At 42.8% G+C, this 17,142-nt stretch overlaps 1 protein-coding gene across 2 annotated transcripts in view; it reads left to right on the top strand.

Moving 5' to 3' along the window:
* Nucleotides 1–17,142, top strand: part of elavl4 (ELAV like neuron-specific RNA binding protein 4) — an 85,163-nt gene that overhangs the window by 31,696 nt on the left and 36,325 nt on the right. For both annotated transcript variants that reach the window (XM_070886903.1, XM_070886904.1), the window contains exons 3-4: nucleotides 8,505–8,608; nucleotides 9,958–10,111. In XM_070886903.1, coding sequence (XP_070743004.1) covers nucleotides 8,505–8,608; nucleotides 9,958–10,111 — 258 coding nt within the window. The remainder of the gene's footprint in view (nucleotides 1–8,504; nucleotides 8,609–9,957; nucleotides 10,112–17,142) is intronic.

Below are 17,142 nucleotides of genomic sequence, written 5' to 3'. Positions count from 1 at the left end.
ACCTAAATAAGAAAAAAAAAGTATTTGCATTTATATACAGTAGGGCATCCCAAAGTATTTTAATATCAATGGATTGCTTTTGAAGTGCTGTCACTGTTATGTAAACAAACACATCAACGCATTTTTGAACAACAGGGTTCCACAAACAGAAAATGAATTAATGACCAGATAATCTGATTTTGATGGAATGGATTGAGGGAGGATTGTTGGCTAGAACACCCAAGAGAAGAAAATGCAAATTGAAGCCAAGGGGAGACAAACTAATTGCTTTAAATGGGATGGATAGAGAGAAGAGAACACCAACAAATGACAAGAATAATTTTTGAGAACCTTTTGTTCTAGGAATAGAGATTGCAGACTGTTGGTCCTGAAGACTATGTTCATGCTATAATAGGGGAAGATTTTTGAATGCTTTTGCCAATCTTCTGGATCATTACAAAGATGAAGACTGGGTACAGTAGGATTAAAAATATTTTTATTGGTATAGTCAGGAGCCACAATAATTTCAATTGCCCAGCAATAGTCCTAAAATAGATCACTGCAAAAAAGCTTTTCATTCCAATATACTTCAAATATTTTGTCTTTCCAAAACGAGAATGAAATACCCTTTTAAGGTCAAATCAGCATTGGTGCCTGAGCCTCAGAATAGCTCTGGTGGTGAATATACTAATGGTTTCCAAGAAATCATCAATTGATTGTGCTTATATCATTATATGAAAGATTTTTTGATAGTGTTTTATGCGCTGTAACCCCCTTAAGAAATTGCTCTAGGCTTGGAATATCTCCAACAATTGTTAGTCCTCACTTGAATCCAAGATCATTGTACCTTCAGGAATAAGCCTCTTTTTCTGTGGTTCTAATGCAGATGTTTCCCTCATTTCTCTGTATGATAATCCTCTTCTTTAATTCCTCCAATAGAATTATATCATTGTTCATAAACTCATGTATCATCCTTTTGAACTTTTAAGCTTTGCTGGCTAAACTTTACCAGCTTTGAATTGATCAATATAAGATTTATTGAATTAAGAAAATCGAGACAAGAAAAGGCCATTTAGCCTACTCTGTCCAGAGTAAATGTTTGATTATTCTATTATGATCTTCCCTCTGCACCATCTGTTAGTCTCCTTCTTTGGAGAACGTCAATTTTCTTCTCCAGCTCCTCTGGAAAAAAAATCGAGCAACTGTTAAATATCTTTGTAACTCTTAATCCTTCTTCCTAGAGATATTAATCCAGGTCCTTTTTTAAAGATGACCGTTGACCCCAAATCAACCACCTTCTTTGGGAGTATGTTCCACATATACACTGTCCTGGAGAGGGACAAAAAAAAAATTCTAAACTCTAACCTTGGTCAAGGTTAGGTGATTTAAGAACAGAAGTCAAGATTCTGTTTGGTTCATGGCTGGATTTACATTACTGCAAAGCTGCATCATGGAATAATCCACATATATTTGTAAAGAACTATTGCTTTGATTTATCCAACATGGATGTTCTTCAGTTTGGCTGGTCCATTGTCACAGCCAGAGGAGTCGATTTTCGCCTTTACCACCTGGGCGATAATCTGCCAGATCGAATCACCCACCCTTTATAAAATCCACACAATTTCACATCTTGAGATATTTTCCATTCATAATATCAGGATGGTGTCCATATGATCCCCCACCCACCTCACTTCTGTGTAGTATGGAGTACTATAAAGAGCAGGCGGGCGAGCAGGCAATCCGCTTTGTCAGATTACTGCCGAGATGCTGAAGTCAAAAATTATCCCAGGTTGTCATTTCCTGAGCAATGAACAAATTTCCATGTGTAATAATTGTCAAGTCTTCTATTGTGTTGATGGTTTCAGAATTAAAAAAAAGAAGAAAGACTGTCTAGCCTGTATAGTTTTTTTTAAATTCTTCAAATCATGGGTGTTTTGTAAAAACTGAAGTCTCCCCTTGCTTTCCACTCAATCACTTGCAGGGAAATATTTAGGGTTATGTATCATTATGTTCATTACTCCCCCCCCCCCCCCCCCCCCCAAAAAAAAAACATTGGGTCAAAACATTGGTTGTGCTCTTTATACTATACAGAAGTGGGGAAGGGGTTCAGGTGGACATCATCCCGACATTACGAAAGCAAAACATCTGAAAGGACAATGGAAAGGAAAATCAGGTGGGGTGTATAAAGGACAGTCGATCCGCTACCGCTCATTTTATGCCACTTCCAAAGTTAAACTTTGTCCCTGTTGCACACTTGTGACTTTGGAATGTGCCTCTTCTGAGAAATCATTGGCATGTGGATTATGCCTACTTTTGAGAATGAGAAACTCCCTGTGAAGGTAGCTAATCTTTACTTTGGTACTCTGCTTAGACCAGCCTTTAAGTGATGGCTTGTTTATTGAAAGACAAAACTAAATGCCCAGTATTAGCATTTTGACATTGTGGAAATAAAACTTAGGTTAAACCTGTCATAAAAGAACAGTTTATCAATTTGCAGAACATATCCCTAATGAGAACCAAAATCGTGGTTACCTGAAAAAATATTTTGAATACAAATGGAGGACTTTTACTACCAAGAACAGAATATAGAGGAACAATAATTACTTTGTAGACCAGTTTCAAGGTTAAAGGAATTGGATATATACTTGAAAAGGAAACATTTGCAAGGCAATGGGGAAGAGTAGGTGAGTGGGACTAATTAGAAAGCTCTTTCAAAGAGCCGGCACAGGCATAGTGGGCCAAATGGCTTCCTTCTGTGCTGTAAGATTCTATGGGGGTCATTTCATCCTGAATTTTAATAGGGATGCGAGCTGGGAGCGTGGGGACTAGCTGGTCTGGCAAGGCAAGGACTGCTGCATGCCTTTACACTTGCCACCTGGATTAAGGGTCTCTGCCTAACCCAGGCCCCGTGATTGGAAAACCCTCACCCCAGGCCTCCGAGGCCTAGCCACCCCCCACCACTCCTCTGGCCTTCTCCCGGTCCCCCCCCCCCCCCAAATCTTTCAGACCCCACTCCCGGCCCGGGATCCCGGTGAGAACCCCCCCCCACTTTGCTGCTCCAGTTGAACTCTGCCTCCCTCCTTCCTCAATGCAGCCTAGTGTTGAAGGCCTGCCAGCCAGCCAGCCTCTGAATCTGGCTGGCTGCAGATGGGAAACATTGGCTTCCTGTACAAATCAGGCTATGCTGTTAAAGTTGGAAGGGCCTGCGGGAAACCCGATCTCCCGGGTATCCGGACCGCCTCAAGACCCCCCTGCCTTCCCCGTTAAAATTCGGCCCCAAGGCTTTTCTAAATACCTGTAGTACCATTATGCAATATGTTCATGTAAAAAATAACCTATGCAAACATTTTGTGCCATTTAATATTCATGTAAAAATATCCATTCTTGCAGTATGCTTATCTAGGAATTCTAACAGAATTTTTAGAACAGAAGTACCTAAGCATGGTTCAAGATTTGTTTAGCAATCAGATTAACAAGTGCTTTTGTTTTCCCTAATTTTTAAGGAATGGGGTCTGTGTTCTATTTCTTCCCCTATCTAGTCTCTTTCTGAAAGGAACTAAAGATAGACCAAATGACTACAGGCCACAAATACGATCATGGGAGGGGGAAGTACAAAAATCTCTTAACTGGATAGGTTTCCCTTGTGTTAGATTGCTTGACAGCCATGGAAAATGAAGGATAGCTTCAAATGAAGAATGTTAACCCCCCCCTAAGGTGAACAGGCTACCTTTTGTATAGGCAGTTTCTAGCAGCACACATGGTGTATTAAAATACCAGAAGACAGGATGTAGTATCTGTGTGCACAACACAGAGAGTGAAACATGTCTGGGGAAGGTTTTTTTTAAGGAAAAAGGTATTTTGTATCAAAGCTAAAAAATAAATTCTGATGCTCTTGCCTCCCTTTTGTTCCTTTTGTTGCAGAGTACTAGAGAAACACAAGAATGGCCGTTACAGCATTTTATTTTTCGAAGGATATTCTATGTTCATTGTTTTAATTGATTCTTGCTATCTTGGGTTAATGGAATTGTTTTAAACATTTGTCAGTTTAAAAATTGTGATCTGATTCATTAGACAAAAAGTTATTCTATTGAATATAAATTAAAATATTTACCATCCTAACCCATTAATTACACTCTTCACCAATGAAAATGGTCAAAATGGGATGGTAGAAACAGCTGATTATTTCTTAAACATTATCTGCATGTAAATGTATTTTGCATGCTACTCAGTTATAGAATGACTTAATAACTTATTTTAAATTATGGGTCATGTGCTGTCAAATTTCCAATTTTATGGGACTGTGTTCCTTAGCATTGGTGTGGAAGCAAGTCATCCTTGTTTCAAGGGACAGCCTATGATGATGATGATGATGAATTATGATATAAGTAATTGTTTATTTCACTGCACATAGTTTATTTATATATCCCTGAAATACTGTATATACTTGCATGCAAGACAGTACTCTATATAACAAATCCTCCCTCCCCCAAGTTCCACCTAAGTGATTGAGGTAACGGATTTGGGAGGTGCTGTCAAAGAAGCCTTGGAAGTTGCTGCAGTGTAGCCTGTAGATAGTGCACACTGCAGCCACAGGATTGCCAGTGGTCATCGAATCTTACAACACTAAAGGAGGCTTTTAGCCCATTATGCCTGTGCTGGCACTTTGAAAGAGCTATCCAATTAGTCTCACACCTCCACTGTTTCCCCATATCCCTGCAGTTTTTCCCTTTACAAGTGTATATCCAATTCCCTTTTGAAAGTTACTATTGAATCTGCTTCCATCACCCTTTTAGGCAGTGCATTCCAGATCATAAGAACTCGCTGAGTAAAAAAAATTCTCCCCTCATCTTCCCTCTGGTTCTTTTGCCAGAGGTGGAGGTTATGGATGTTTAAGGTGGTGGATGAACTGCCAATCAAGCAGACTGCTTTGTCTTTGATGGTGTTGAGCTTCTTGAATGTTGTTGTAACTGCATGCAGGCAATTGGAGGGTATTCCATCACACTGACTTGTGCCTTGTAGTTGTTGGGAGGCTTTGGGGACTCGAGGTGAACTACTCACTGCAGGATACCCAGCCTCTGGTCTGCTCTAGTAGCCACGGCATTTATGTGGCTGGTGCAGTTTCTGGTCATCCCCAGGATGCAGTTGATGTGGGACTCTGTGATCGTCATTATCTGGCACTAGTGTGGTGCCAACGTTACTTGCCACTTATCAGCCCAAGCTTGTATGTTATCCAGGTCTTGCTCTGTGCGGATATGGACTGCTTCATTGTCTGAAGTATAAGAGGAACTGCGTATAAGAGGAACCACCTCAACGCCCCCTCCCGCAACACACACTCAAATTTTAACCCATAACAGGAACATAAAATTCTGATCTTATATAAATGTATATGCAGTAGGTCAATTATCAAAATGTCTGGGTAGCAAAAAAAATGCCTTACATCTATTTGAGTCTTTTAGAATGAAGAAAACTGCACAGATTTTAACTGACACGATAATTTCCACAAGTGCATTATTTTTACACTTTCATCACACCATTGGCAATGAAATTCTCATTCCTAATGTTACTTGTAGTGTCTTATTAAATTAAAGAGCACTAAGGGATATTCCTGCAGGAAATTGTCCAGGTAAACAAATCTTGTTGCATTACTATTGAGTATAACAAACGTTTACATCTTTCTTAAAAGAGAATGGTACATTTAATTATGATGTGGAAGATTGAAAAAGCTATTTCAAAACAGTGGAGCAATATGTTGTCACCTGCCGCCATTGTACAGGGGAATATAAGTTCAATTAATCCTTTATGGTTATGGTACTGACCCAAAGGTCCAGAGTTCAAATCCTACCATGGCAAGTTGTGAAATTGAATTAAATAAATCTGGTAATTTATGGGCTCGCATCAAGATAAAATGACCATGAAATCTGCCAGATTGCACCCACTGGTGCATTAATGTCCTACCACTCCTACCTGGTCTGGACTACATGGAACTTCAGTGCCACACTGCATACTACATAGTTAGCTCTTAATGCCCTCAAGACAACTCGAGATGGGCAATAAATGTGGCCTTGTCAGTGTTGGCACATCCCAAGAATAATTTTTTTTAATTCCCATGCCGTTGAGTTCCCAATCTCAACCTTGCATCCTGGGGGAAATACTGAATAGAAATCAGAAAGAGAGTCTTCACCAAGCATCTCAGTCAAGTTCCTCCTCGCAGCTAACTTAGATTGGCTTTGAAGACAGTTTGGCTGCAGACTAGAGAAGAGAAATTCAATTTATCAAAGAGTTTGCAATTATTTTGATACGGTGTTGTGATATTTAGATATGTGTGCTGAAGTTAAATACCTTCCTTTTTGAAAATTGTATTTGAAAATAGTGGTTCAAAGCTAAGTTGAACTTTGGCATATTGCATCATATTATTCAGCTTCATGTCCTTTATTTACAAATGTCAGAACAGTAGCCTTTTCATTTTCACTTTTAATTTTTTTTTTTGTTGAAAATTGACCAGTTCCTCAGGTATGGGGTTCTGTAATTTTGGCACACTAAAATTTGGCTGCTGAATAAATGATGCTCAACATAATACTTGCGTTGAAGTTCTGCTGACAAGGAAGAGATAAAATGAGAGTTTAACATCTGTAATTCTTTTTTGGGAAGTACTTATTTAAACATTAATTTTTCTAATATACAAAAAACATTGTGGACTGCTTGCTGAACACTTTTAACAAGTTCAGTCAGAAAGCTCAACATAAAATAACATTTGAACCTTAAATTTTTTAAGTTTAGACTTAGCTCTTATAAGTAAATTTGCCCTGTTTTACTTCCTGTTTCCTGTCTCCATGCATTTCAATGGTACTGACTACAGCTGATTTAAAAAATACTGGTAGGTATGGAAAAATGTATTTTAAAATCAAAATTATTTACAATCTGAGATTAACAGTGATTGCTTTTTGAATTCTCAAAATAAGCTCCCACATCTTTTAATAATTATTGTCTTTGCATAATAACCAGTTATGTGTTTGTAATATAATCCATTTGACTATAAATAACTAAAATTGGTTTGTTGAAAAGTCAGACAACTACCTTCAATAATCACTACTAAATTAATGAATCTGACAGCACAACAGTGGGTGGCAACCCTCAGTTAGTGTCTGGTTATTTTCTTCTCATGGCTTCTTTACGTGCTTAAGTCATGACTCATCAGCCTTCTGATAAACAATCTTAACAACTTAATATACATAAAGTATTAGTTTAAAAAAAAATATTTTGGATCAAGACTAATTATAGTTGCCATGTGTGTATGTTGATCCAATTGTATTTTATATCAGCTTTACTCTTAAATCACACCATCACAAGACTTAGCATATTGGATGTTAGGCAACAAATTAGAAGAGAACTGTTATATTTCCAAAATTCCTTTCAATTCTGGCTTCCAATTTACAGATATCCAAGACAATTCTTAAATATTTGATGCAGTAATTTTCAATGATTCAATGTTATTTTTAAGTAGCATGATTGACAAACTGATTCATATAACATAAGATGTTTGCATCGGTCATCCATGTAATTGTATCACCATGGTTTTAGTCTTTGAAACCATTGAACCATTAAAGCTTGTTAAAAATTGTTTCACACTACCAGAACCATAATGTGAACAGAGAGCACAGCATTGTTTACAGAGAGCATAGCATTGCTTGGTAAATAAGATTTTTATACAGCCTGTGAACCTGATTTGACTCAATTCACTCATATAAGATTTGTACACAATGGGTACCTGCAATGTTCCCTCTAACTTTTGGGGGTGTCACACAGTCCCTTTAATGGGCAGTAAGTGCAACACAGCTGCTTTAGGAACTGCCCCATTTCTACTGGGTGGCCTGTTAAAATTAGAGCTTTTAATTCTTCTATTCCAATTGCCTCTAATTATGTTATTTGGACTCATTTATGCAAACATTTTTTTAATGAAACAAAATGTTAAATCTAAACATAGGCATTCCTAATGTTTTGACTTTTAAATGGGGTATTATTAGTGATACTTTAATCGAATCATAGAAATTTATGGTACAGAACAAGGCCATTCGGCCCATCATGTCTGTGCCAGCCGAAAAAGAACTATCCAGTCTAATCCCAGTTTCCAGCTCTTGGTCCGTAGCCTTGTAGGTTACGACACTTTAAATGCATATCCAAGTACTTTTTAAATGTTAATTAATTTGATAAGTTGCACTGAAAGATTTCAGTAAATTGCATATGGCTTAATTTTGGTTCCATGAAATAATATTCCAACTACAAAGAAAAGCTTAGACTTTTGTATTTTACATTAGTGCTATCCTACATTATAAAGTTAGACATGATTTCATCAATTGAGTTGAGAGGAAGAGGGGTGGGGGTTGGAATGCTTTATTTTCTTTTAAAACAACCTAAAGATTGTTTCACTCCTTTTCAAGGAGCACAAGTTGTTCCTGGTGAGTTGCAATATTGTGATACTCCACTTTTCAGAAACTAAAGGTTGGCCATCTATAATTCCTCTTAAACAGGGCAAAGTTTGGGATACGGTTTTGTGAACTATGTCGATCCAAAGGATGCAGAAAAAGCAATTAATACTTTAAATGGACTTAGACTTCAAACCAAAACCATAAAGGTAAGAGGCATCCTATTTGTTTTTGAGCATTGCTTTTTAAGGTGCATTCTGAAGTGTTTGCTTAAATAAAAGAAAAATACCTGCTTTGTGTAAATTTTAAATCATACGGGGTCATTTTGACCTTGGGTGATGGTGTAAAATAGTTAAAATCAATTCAGCCGCCTGTTATACATATCAGTGGAAATGAAAATTGGGATGTATGTATAACAAGCAGCTGAATCAATTTCACCCGTTTTGTACCATCACCCAGAGTTAACATCACCCCCACAGAACTGTTGCCGACAGCACTTAACCTCATCCTCTACTCCGAGGGACTGCCTAAGAAGAGAAGAACCTCAGATGTTGCTTTCTAATATCTGAATCTGATGCAATGGATTTGAGTAGTGCAGCAATGGGAAAACAAGAAAAACTTTAAATCTTTTGAAATGAATATATAGTCAGATATTAAAGTATTACTACTTTTTACTTTTCCATCTTGTTCACAACTCTAATAAAGCTTTGAACAACTGGATAGGAGATTTCCTTTAATATATTCACCACCTCTGCTTTTAGTTACGGATTTTGATAACAGAAAGTTGAATTTTACATCTTATACCTCTGTATTGTATAGTTAGTTAAAACTCACTGGGTTAGAAATGAGTCCCAATTGTGTCAGTTTTACTGGCGTAAAATGCATTAAGAGGACCAATTTTGTCCCGTGCCGACTTGCACCTAATCTCTGTCGGGGTGCAGGTGCCCCCATATACATCATAGACATATGTAAATATAGGGCTTGACATCTGTTTAACGACCACTCAAAAAAAAAAATTGCTCGCTGTTTTTTTACTATTTTATTTGCTTTCATATAGAGCCAGGATGAGTGCAATTGCTCCTCTTGGCTCCACAGCGCACCTGAAGGCTGCTGCTGGCCTGCGATTGCCCTCCTCTTCTCTCTATCCCCAGTTAAAATAGGGGCTTTAAGGTAGATTTTTGGCTACTAGAAACTAGCTGTTCATAGCATATATTTCTCAGTTCATTAAATTTCATTACAGGTCATACTATATAGATAACTTTAATGCAGTAGTCTCAGCAAACTTTAAATGTAAGTAAAGATATTTCAGCTTGCAAAAATCAAGTTCTGAAATCTTTCTTGTCAATACAGTAATTTACACAAGACAAATGGGTGGATTGCTTATAAAAAATATTGTACAGCATGGATTTACCAATTTCAGCATAAATGGATAGGCTGAAGCTATTTTGGCAAGGCAAAAGTAGTACAAATTATTCTAAAGCTACTATTCATGAGTCAAGACATTCTATTTTTATGTCCACTTACTTAGCATAATTTCTTGCTTTTATCTTTTTTCTAGGTTTCTTATGCTCGTCCAAGCTCTGCATCAATCCGTGATGCTAATTTGTATGTTAGTGGCCTTCCTAAATCTATGACTCAGAAAGAATTAGAGCAGATGTTTTCACAATATGGCCGAATCATCACTTCCAGAATTTTAGTTGACCAAGTCACTGGTAGGTGTCATTGATGCTGCTTATTCCAGATGACAGTTACCATCCTTTTAACAATACTAATATTTTCAAGGAGCAACATTATCACCAATAAATTTATTTTTGAGTACAATGGAATTTTTTAGAATTGGCCACTTGAACTGGCATGTTTTTTCACTCTAAGTTTTGCAGGTTGCTTAGAATTCATTCTTTGAGAGCTGCATTTTATCATATCTTGTACAGCTGCACACATCTGACTGTTGTGTATGCGCAATGTTGTCAAGGGATAATAAAAAAAAGCAAGAAGTTATGTAAAATATATTGCATTTGGTCCTCAATTTTGTTTCGACAAGTTTCTTTTCATAAAGCATTTACATAATTTTTTTTTAAATTGAAGCCGTTTTTCCTCACCACCCCCTTGATTGAGGCATATCTCCAGGTGGGGGAAGGGAGGATGAGACTTCTTCCCACTAAAGGGATGTATCCTTAACTGTCTGATTTTCTGGCCTTAGGATCATTACCATATTGGAGACAGGCTCCTCAGCCTCTCCCCCAAAAAGAGGGTGGAGTTTTGATACAATAGTGTCTAGTGTCCCCTAGACACTATCAGGATGCTGGCAGCTGCCATGCTGACTACAAAACTGCATGTTTAAATCAATAAACCTTTAGTCCTTTCCCAGGGCCTGTGGATGTCAGCACTCCCTGACCACTTGTGCAGGCCTTGTTTACACCCTGATTTCTTGGCCACCTACCGTCGACCATTGGATGCTAGATGCCTATATTCAGCATTCAAATGATGGGAAACACAGCAGAGGCCGTCATTTCCCTCATTTACATCTAGTTAACATATGTTGCCAATTAATGGATGGGCATATTCTGCCCCAATGGGACCAGCACCCTGGAAAGCAAGGACACAGTGGATTGCGAGCTTGAGTAGCTGTGCACCTCCGCCCACCCTAGAACCAGTGAAATATTGACAGAGAAGGGTTGAAAGTCCATAATAATCTATACATGGCAATGAAGTCAGTAGAATATTAAAACTTTTTTTTCATATTTCAGTAACATTTATTTTAAACCAAAGAACTACTAGATTGTCACAGGTACATTTGTCTTGTCATTTGCACCTCAGCAATGTTGGGCTCAGTGTTTCCATGCAGCCATCAATGTTAAAGACTAGTTTTCCGAAAGCAATTGCAATCAATTCCTGTTGGGAAATCAGTACAGGTATATGGAAACTTTTTTTTTTTAATTAGGCTTTTTGGGCAGGACCAGAAGGCCAGATTACACTGCAGCAAAGTGTTGCAATAAAATTCCTCCCTGCTGCCTGCCCGCCCCCCCCCCCCCCGCCGAGAGAGGTGCTGCATTGACACTGTAAATAGCATTGGTCCATGCCTGCAACAAGTAAATGTCCTGACTCCAGGATATGGACCATGGATTGAGCATAAATTCTGCCCCAACCAAGAATCTGACTTAAGGAATTTCAGAACTATATAGTTTGAACACCACTGTTTTCTTGTATTTAACTGTGTTAAGTGAAATAGAATTCTGAAGTTTCAATGGGATATGAGGAACGCAGATGTAATAAATCCTATAAATATGATTTCTGACAAAACTTAATGTGGCCAAGATGAGTAGGTCAAAATAGAGGTGTCGGGATATTCATGAAGTATACAGCTGCAGCGTCGAAGACCCGGAATGTTCTGGATCGATCGGTGGCAGGATTGTCCGGATTCCAGAAAATTTTCCGGAATCCAGACCCTGCCGACCTCGGGGCTCCGCCGCTGCCCGACCTCGGGGCCTTGCCTCACCGCTGCCACTGTCCTTACCTCGCCACCGCTGCCCTTGCCTCGCCCCGCTCACCGCCGCTGCCCTTGCCTCGCCCCGCTCACCGCCGCTGCCCTTGCCTCGCCCCGCTCACCGCCGCTGCCCTTGCCTCGCCCCGCTCACCGCCGCTGCCCTTGCCTCGCCCCGCTCACCGCCGCTGCCCTTGCCTCGCCCCGCTCACCGCCGCTGCCCTTGCCTCGCCCCGCTCACCGCCGCTGCCCTTGCCTCGCCCCGCTCACCGCCGCTGCCCTTGCCTCGCCCAGCTCACCGCCGCTGCCCTTGCCTCGCCCCGCTCACCGCCGCTGCCCTTGCCTCGCCCCGCTCACCGCCGCTGCCCTTGCCTCGCCCCGCTCACCGCCGCTGCCCTTGCCTCGCCCCGCTCACCGCCGCTGCCCTTACCTCGCCCCGCTCACCGCCGCTGCCCTTACCTCGGGGCCTCCGAACCAGCCTGCCCGAACCAGCTCCTCTTCGGCGGGGCCCCGCCCGAACCAGCTCCCGTTCGGCGGGGCCCCGCCCGAACCAGCTCCTCGGCAGCAGGGCCCCGCCCGAACCAGCTTCTCTGCAGCAGGGCCCCGCCCGAACCAGCTCCTCAGCAGCAGGGCCCCGCCCGAACCAGCTTCTCTGCAGCAGGGCCCCGCCCGAACCAGCTCCTCGGCAGCAGGGCCCCGCCCGAACCAGCTCCTCGGCAGCAGGGCCCCGCCCGACGAGTTCATAGACGGGGCCAGCGGCCCAAACAGCTCTCGGCGAGGAACCCCACTCCCCTTTCTGACATTCCGAAATCCAGAAAAACCCGAACCTGGGCTCGGGTCTTTCCAGATTCATAACTTCAGAAAGACAATCGAAAGTCCAGAAAAGCCCGGAATCTGGAACAGCCTCGGTCCCGAGGGTTCCAGATTCTCGATGCTGCACCTGTATGCAAGAATCAGTAATATGTCATTATAGCTTGTTAATTCCCAGAAAATAGGTGTGGGCGGGGGGATGATGATGATAAATGGCTATTCATTTTGGTAGTAATAAACATTTTGAAGAATTTATAGCATTAATAATACTTGCCATTATATTTACGATTTAACACCCAGTATATCTCCCATGGTTCGCACACTGACTGGTACGTGAAGTACAGTTGATATATTTAGTTGCTGAGATGAATGTTGGTTAGTACTGCTAGAGAGACAAGCTAGGAGCTGTTGTCTTTGTGCCGGGAATGAGAATTCTAGACTGAGAGGGCTAAAAATTTGTTTGCCCACAAAAACAGGCACGGGGATAGCGGGATCAACCCACGCCCGTTCAAAGTAATGCAGGCAGCATGCAAACTTTGTGCTTCCAATTAGAATGATTGTGGTCCAAGTTCCTGTGAGGCCAGCACCAATTAAAACTGGCCTGCACTTAAATACAGCCTGCACCTCTTAAAGGGGAGGTGCATTCTGGCTGCAGCAGGTGATTCAAGTGGCTAGGGATTAGAGTGCCAGCAGGATGAAGTACAATGGCACAACAGGGGAAATAGCATGCTACAAGGTTCTCCGATACAACACTGGTGGCTTTGGTGTGGTAGACAGGGAGAGAAGTCCTGTTTCCACGAGCGGCCAGGAGGCCCTCTCAGCAAACGTGGAAAAGACAATTGGAGCAGATAGCCGTTGTGGTCAATGCCAGCAGTCTATCCCCGAGGACCTGGATGCAGTGCCGCAAGAAATTCAGTGACCTCACACAAGTGCTCAAGGTCAGTGAATTCATCTTCAAATGCCATACATATCCTTACAACTAAACAACTAGCCCCAGACACTGCTCAATTCACTACACCCCTTCACTAACCTACCAACAATCTCTATCAATCACGACTCATACCTCACATTCATAGCTTCACATCACCTTCACACACTTAGCATTGCTCCAAGTTTCTCACTGCCTCTTATTCAACCATGACAGGCACATCACCCAAATACATTGCACTACATTCACTGACACTTCCCTCTCTCTCTTGCAGGACTAGGTGGCTCATAACTGCAGGCAGCCGGGGCTTCCTGCAGGGAGACAGGTACGCTTGCATATCCTGACCCTAATGGAGGAGACTGTGCTTGAGATCATTGCAGCAACCATCGCTGAGCCCGTGGCAAGTGACGCAGCCTAAACACTGCAAGGTGATGGTATCCTGATACCTTTTTTTTTCATTATTCGTTCGTGGGATGTGGCAAGACCAGCATTTGTTGCCCATCCCTAATTGCCCTTGAGGTAGTGGTGAGCCACCTTCTTGAACCGCTGCAGTCCATGTGGTGAAGGAACTCCCATAGCGCTGTTAGAGAGGGAATTCCAGGATTTTTGACCCAGCGACGATGAAGGAACGGTGATATATTTTCAAGTCAGTATGGTGTGTGACTTGGAGGTGGTGGTGTTCCCATGCACCTGCTGCTCTAATCCTCCTTCTCACATCTCACTTTCCCCCCCCCCCCCCGCTCATTCCACAATCTCTTCTGATTTACAAGCTGCAGATGGTGTAAGCATGCACCTCTTGCTTTCACCTCCTCCCCTCACCACAACCCTACAATTATGCCTTTCTCATTTCAGATAGACAAGAATTTCAATCTGGCCAGGCAGTGGTGGATGAGTAGGAACTGCAGGAGAAAGAAGGCAGTGATGCTGAAGACACAGCACCGTCACTCGATTTCACACTGGCAGCCACCAGCTCAGATACTGACACTGCACGTACATTTGAATGTAGCATAGAGGCACGTTCGGCACGTCTTGAATCACCGGGCACGAGTGGGCTGCAGCCAGGGCACAGTAAAAGAGTAAAGCATATGGCAGCTCACTGGCGGGCAAGGTCGCACACGAGTTCTGCTGCACAGGACTCCAATGAGGACTTTGATGGGGCGACCTACAGAAGAATGCTGATGAGTTATGCACAATGAAATGCTTGTTGCATGGCAGGTGTGCCAGAAAGCCTGAATGCAATGTCAAAGAGCATGGAGGAGTCCAGCACCAACCTTGCACAGGGCTTGGACGCCATCCTTTCCATTGTGGAAGTGGTGGGTAAATCCATTAGTGCACTCGTTGACCTAACCATGATGCAACATCTGATGGCCGATGTCTCAGCTTCCAATGTTGAAAAAGGGGCTTGCAGGGTGTCATAGCAATCCAGCAATCTGTCCTCCAATCGATTACTAGGATTGCTGAGGCACCACCCTGGGGGAGTGGCAGTAACTCCGTGGAGCCCGAATCTCAGGATAACAACATTCGACCTCTCATCCCTGCTACTCTGCCAGTGGCCTTGTTTTTGCCTGTCAACCAGCCCAGCCCAGACTGCTGCCACCCATGCTGAAGTGGTTCAGTCTGCTCAGAGGCCCAGAACTGCTCGAGGTCATCCTGAAAGGCCATATGCAGTCTCTCCCATTTGAAAGTCAGCAGCCACTGGTATAGCGCTGCATAGGAGCACTAGGACAGGCAAAGGCACTAAGAGAATGCACAAGGGTGATTAGTTGACTTTGGAATGTAATATTGGATGGTTTGATTTATAAATTTGGTTTGGAATGTTTGTTTTGTGGTGGCTTTTATTGTAGCATTGTGACCAAGAGGACACTGCTGGTCAGTAATAGAGTTGAGGTGTTGAACTGTTGATGAATAGGGAATTGGGGTTGCGTTCACTGGTACCGCAGTCGAATGAGTCGTTCAAGGACATCCCGGCCAGAAAGGGGCTGTGTTGGTTGCTCCCTCTTTCTCCTCTTCCTCCTTCTCCTTGCCGTATACGTGGTGACAAGGACTGTGTCCTCATTATGGTAAGGTTGTGAAGCATGCAGCAGACCACGACGAATGTTGAGGCGCGTTCTGGCGAGTACTCCAGAGAGGTCCAGGCAGCGGAAACGTTGTTTAAGTGTGCCAATCGTCTGCTCTATCAGATTCTGTGTGGCAGCATGGCTTTCTTTATATGCATGCTGCGCACATGTGCTTGGGTTGTGCATCGGAGTCATGAGCCAGATGGTCAGCGGATAGCCCTTGTCGCCAAGTAACCACCCTCTGGTTTGTTGTGGTGGCTCAAATACAGATGGTACAGCGGACTACTGCAGAATGATGACATCCTGACTACTGCCGTGATACCGAGCATTGACCTGCATGATGTGCTGAGTTTGGCCATGCACAAAACTGGACGATGAGGGAGTGAAATCCCCTCCAATTGCGGTACATCTCTGAATTCACATGCAGCGCCCGCAAAGCGACGTGTGTGCAATCAGTGGCACCCTGTAGCATGAGGAAGCTTGCTATCCTGGCAAAGCCGCGTGCTTGCTCCGCCTGCTCCTCTCTGGCAAGAGAGAATGAATTGTATTCAGCTTCCTTTGCATACAAAACCTCAGTGACCTCCCTAATGCAACAGTGCACGGCAAGCTGGGAGATGTTGGAAGTATCGTCTGCTCTAGCCTGGAAGGAGCCCAACATACAAAAGGTTGATGACCCTGCTCACCTTGACAGCCACCGGCAATACTATTCTTGCCCGGCTCTGAGACTGAAATTCTGCCTGCAACAGGTTGCAGATTTGAGTGTGCACCTCTTTAAGGAAGCCGAGACCTCGCCTACTCTGTTCCTCACTGAGGTTGAGGTAGGAAGGCCCTAGGTAGATATGACCTGCTGAGAGCCCTTCTCCCCCTCCTTCTTCGAGCACCTTTTGAACAGCAGCTGTGTCACCTGTGCTCATTCTCCCTATCATGCTGCAGGCCAAGGGGAATACAAACTACTGCACCCATGTCTCGAAACAGCTGATCTGAGCAGAAGCCTTGAAGTACCTGCCACACCATTCCCTAGACATTTCAGCGACTTCAAATAAGATAACCGACCACCAAACACTTGTACAAACTCACCAACAGCCGTAGGAATCAATCAGCACCTAACCTGAAAGCACTTGTGATCCCTTTAAATAGTGTTCGTGGAGGGTCCTTCCACTGAACACATGTTCAGCTGTGTGAGGTTAAAAGAGGGCGTTGGCTCCAGCGTTGAGATCGAAAATGGCAGCACTAACGTCAAATCCGCATTGCACGCAGATTGACGTCATGATCTGCATACTCTGCATACTTCCAGCGCACACTCCAAGAGCCCATGCTAACAATCGACCCAAAATGGCGCTCAACGCGGCCCATACCAGAAATGTGCACATGCTCCTTGGACACCATTTTGGACTCGAATCGACATTCGTAGCGCCGAAAAACCGGGCGCTTCGGAGTTGAATTTAGCGACCAAAAGTCTTTGCTTCT

Source organism: Pristiophorus japonicus, chromosome 8, assembly GCF_044704955.1.
Source record: "Pristiophorus japonicus isolate sPriJap1 chromosome 8, sPriJap1.hap1, whole genome shotgun sequence".
Lineage (NCBI taxonomy): Eukaryota > Metazoa > Chordata > Chondrichthyes > Pristiophoridae > Pristiophorus > Pristiophorus japonicus.
Note: the sequence above shows the minus strand (reverse complement) of the source record. Positions and strands in the feature narration are given on the sequence as shown.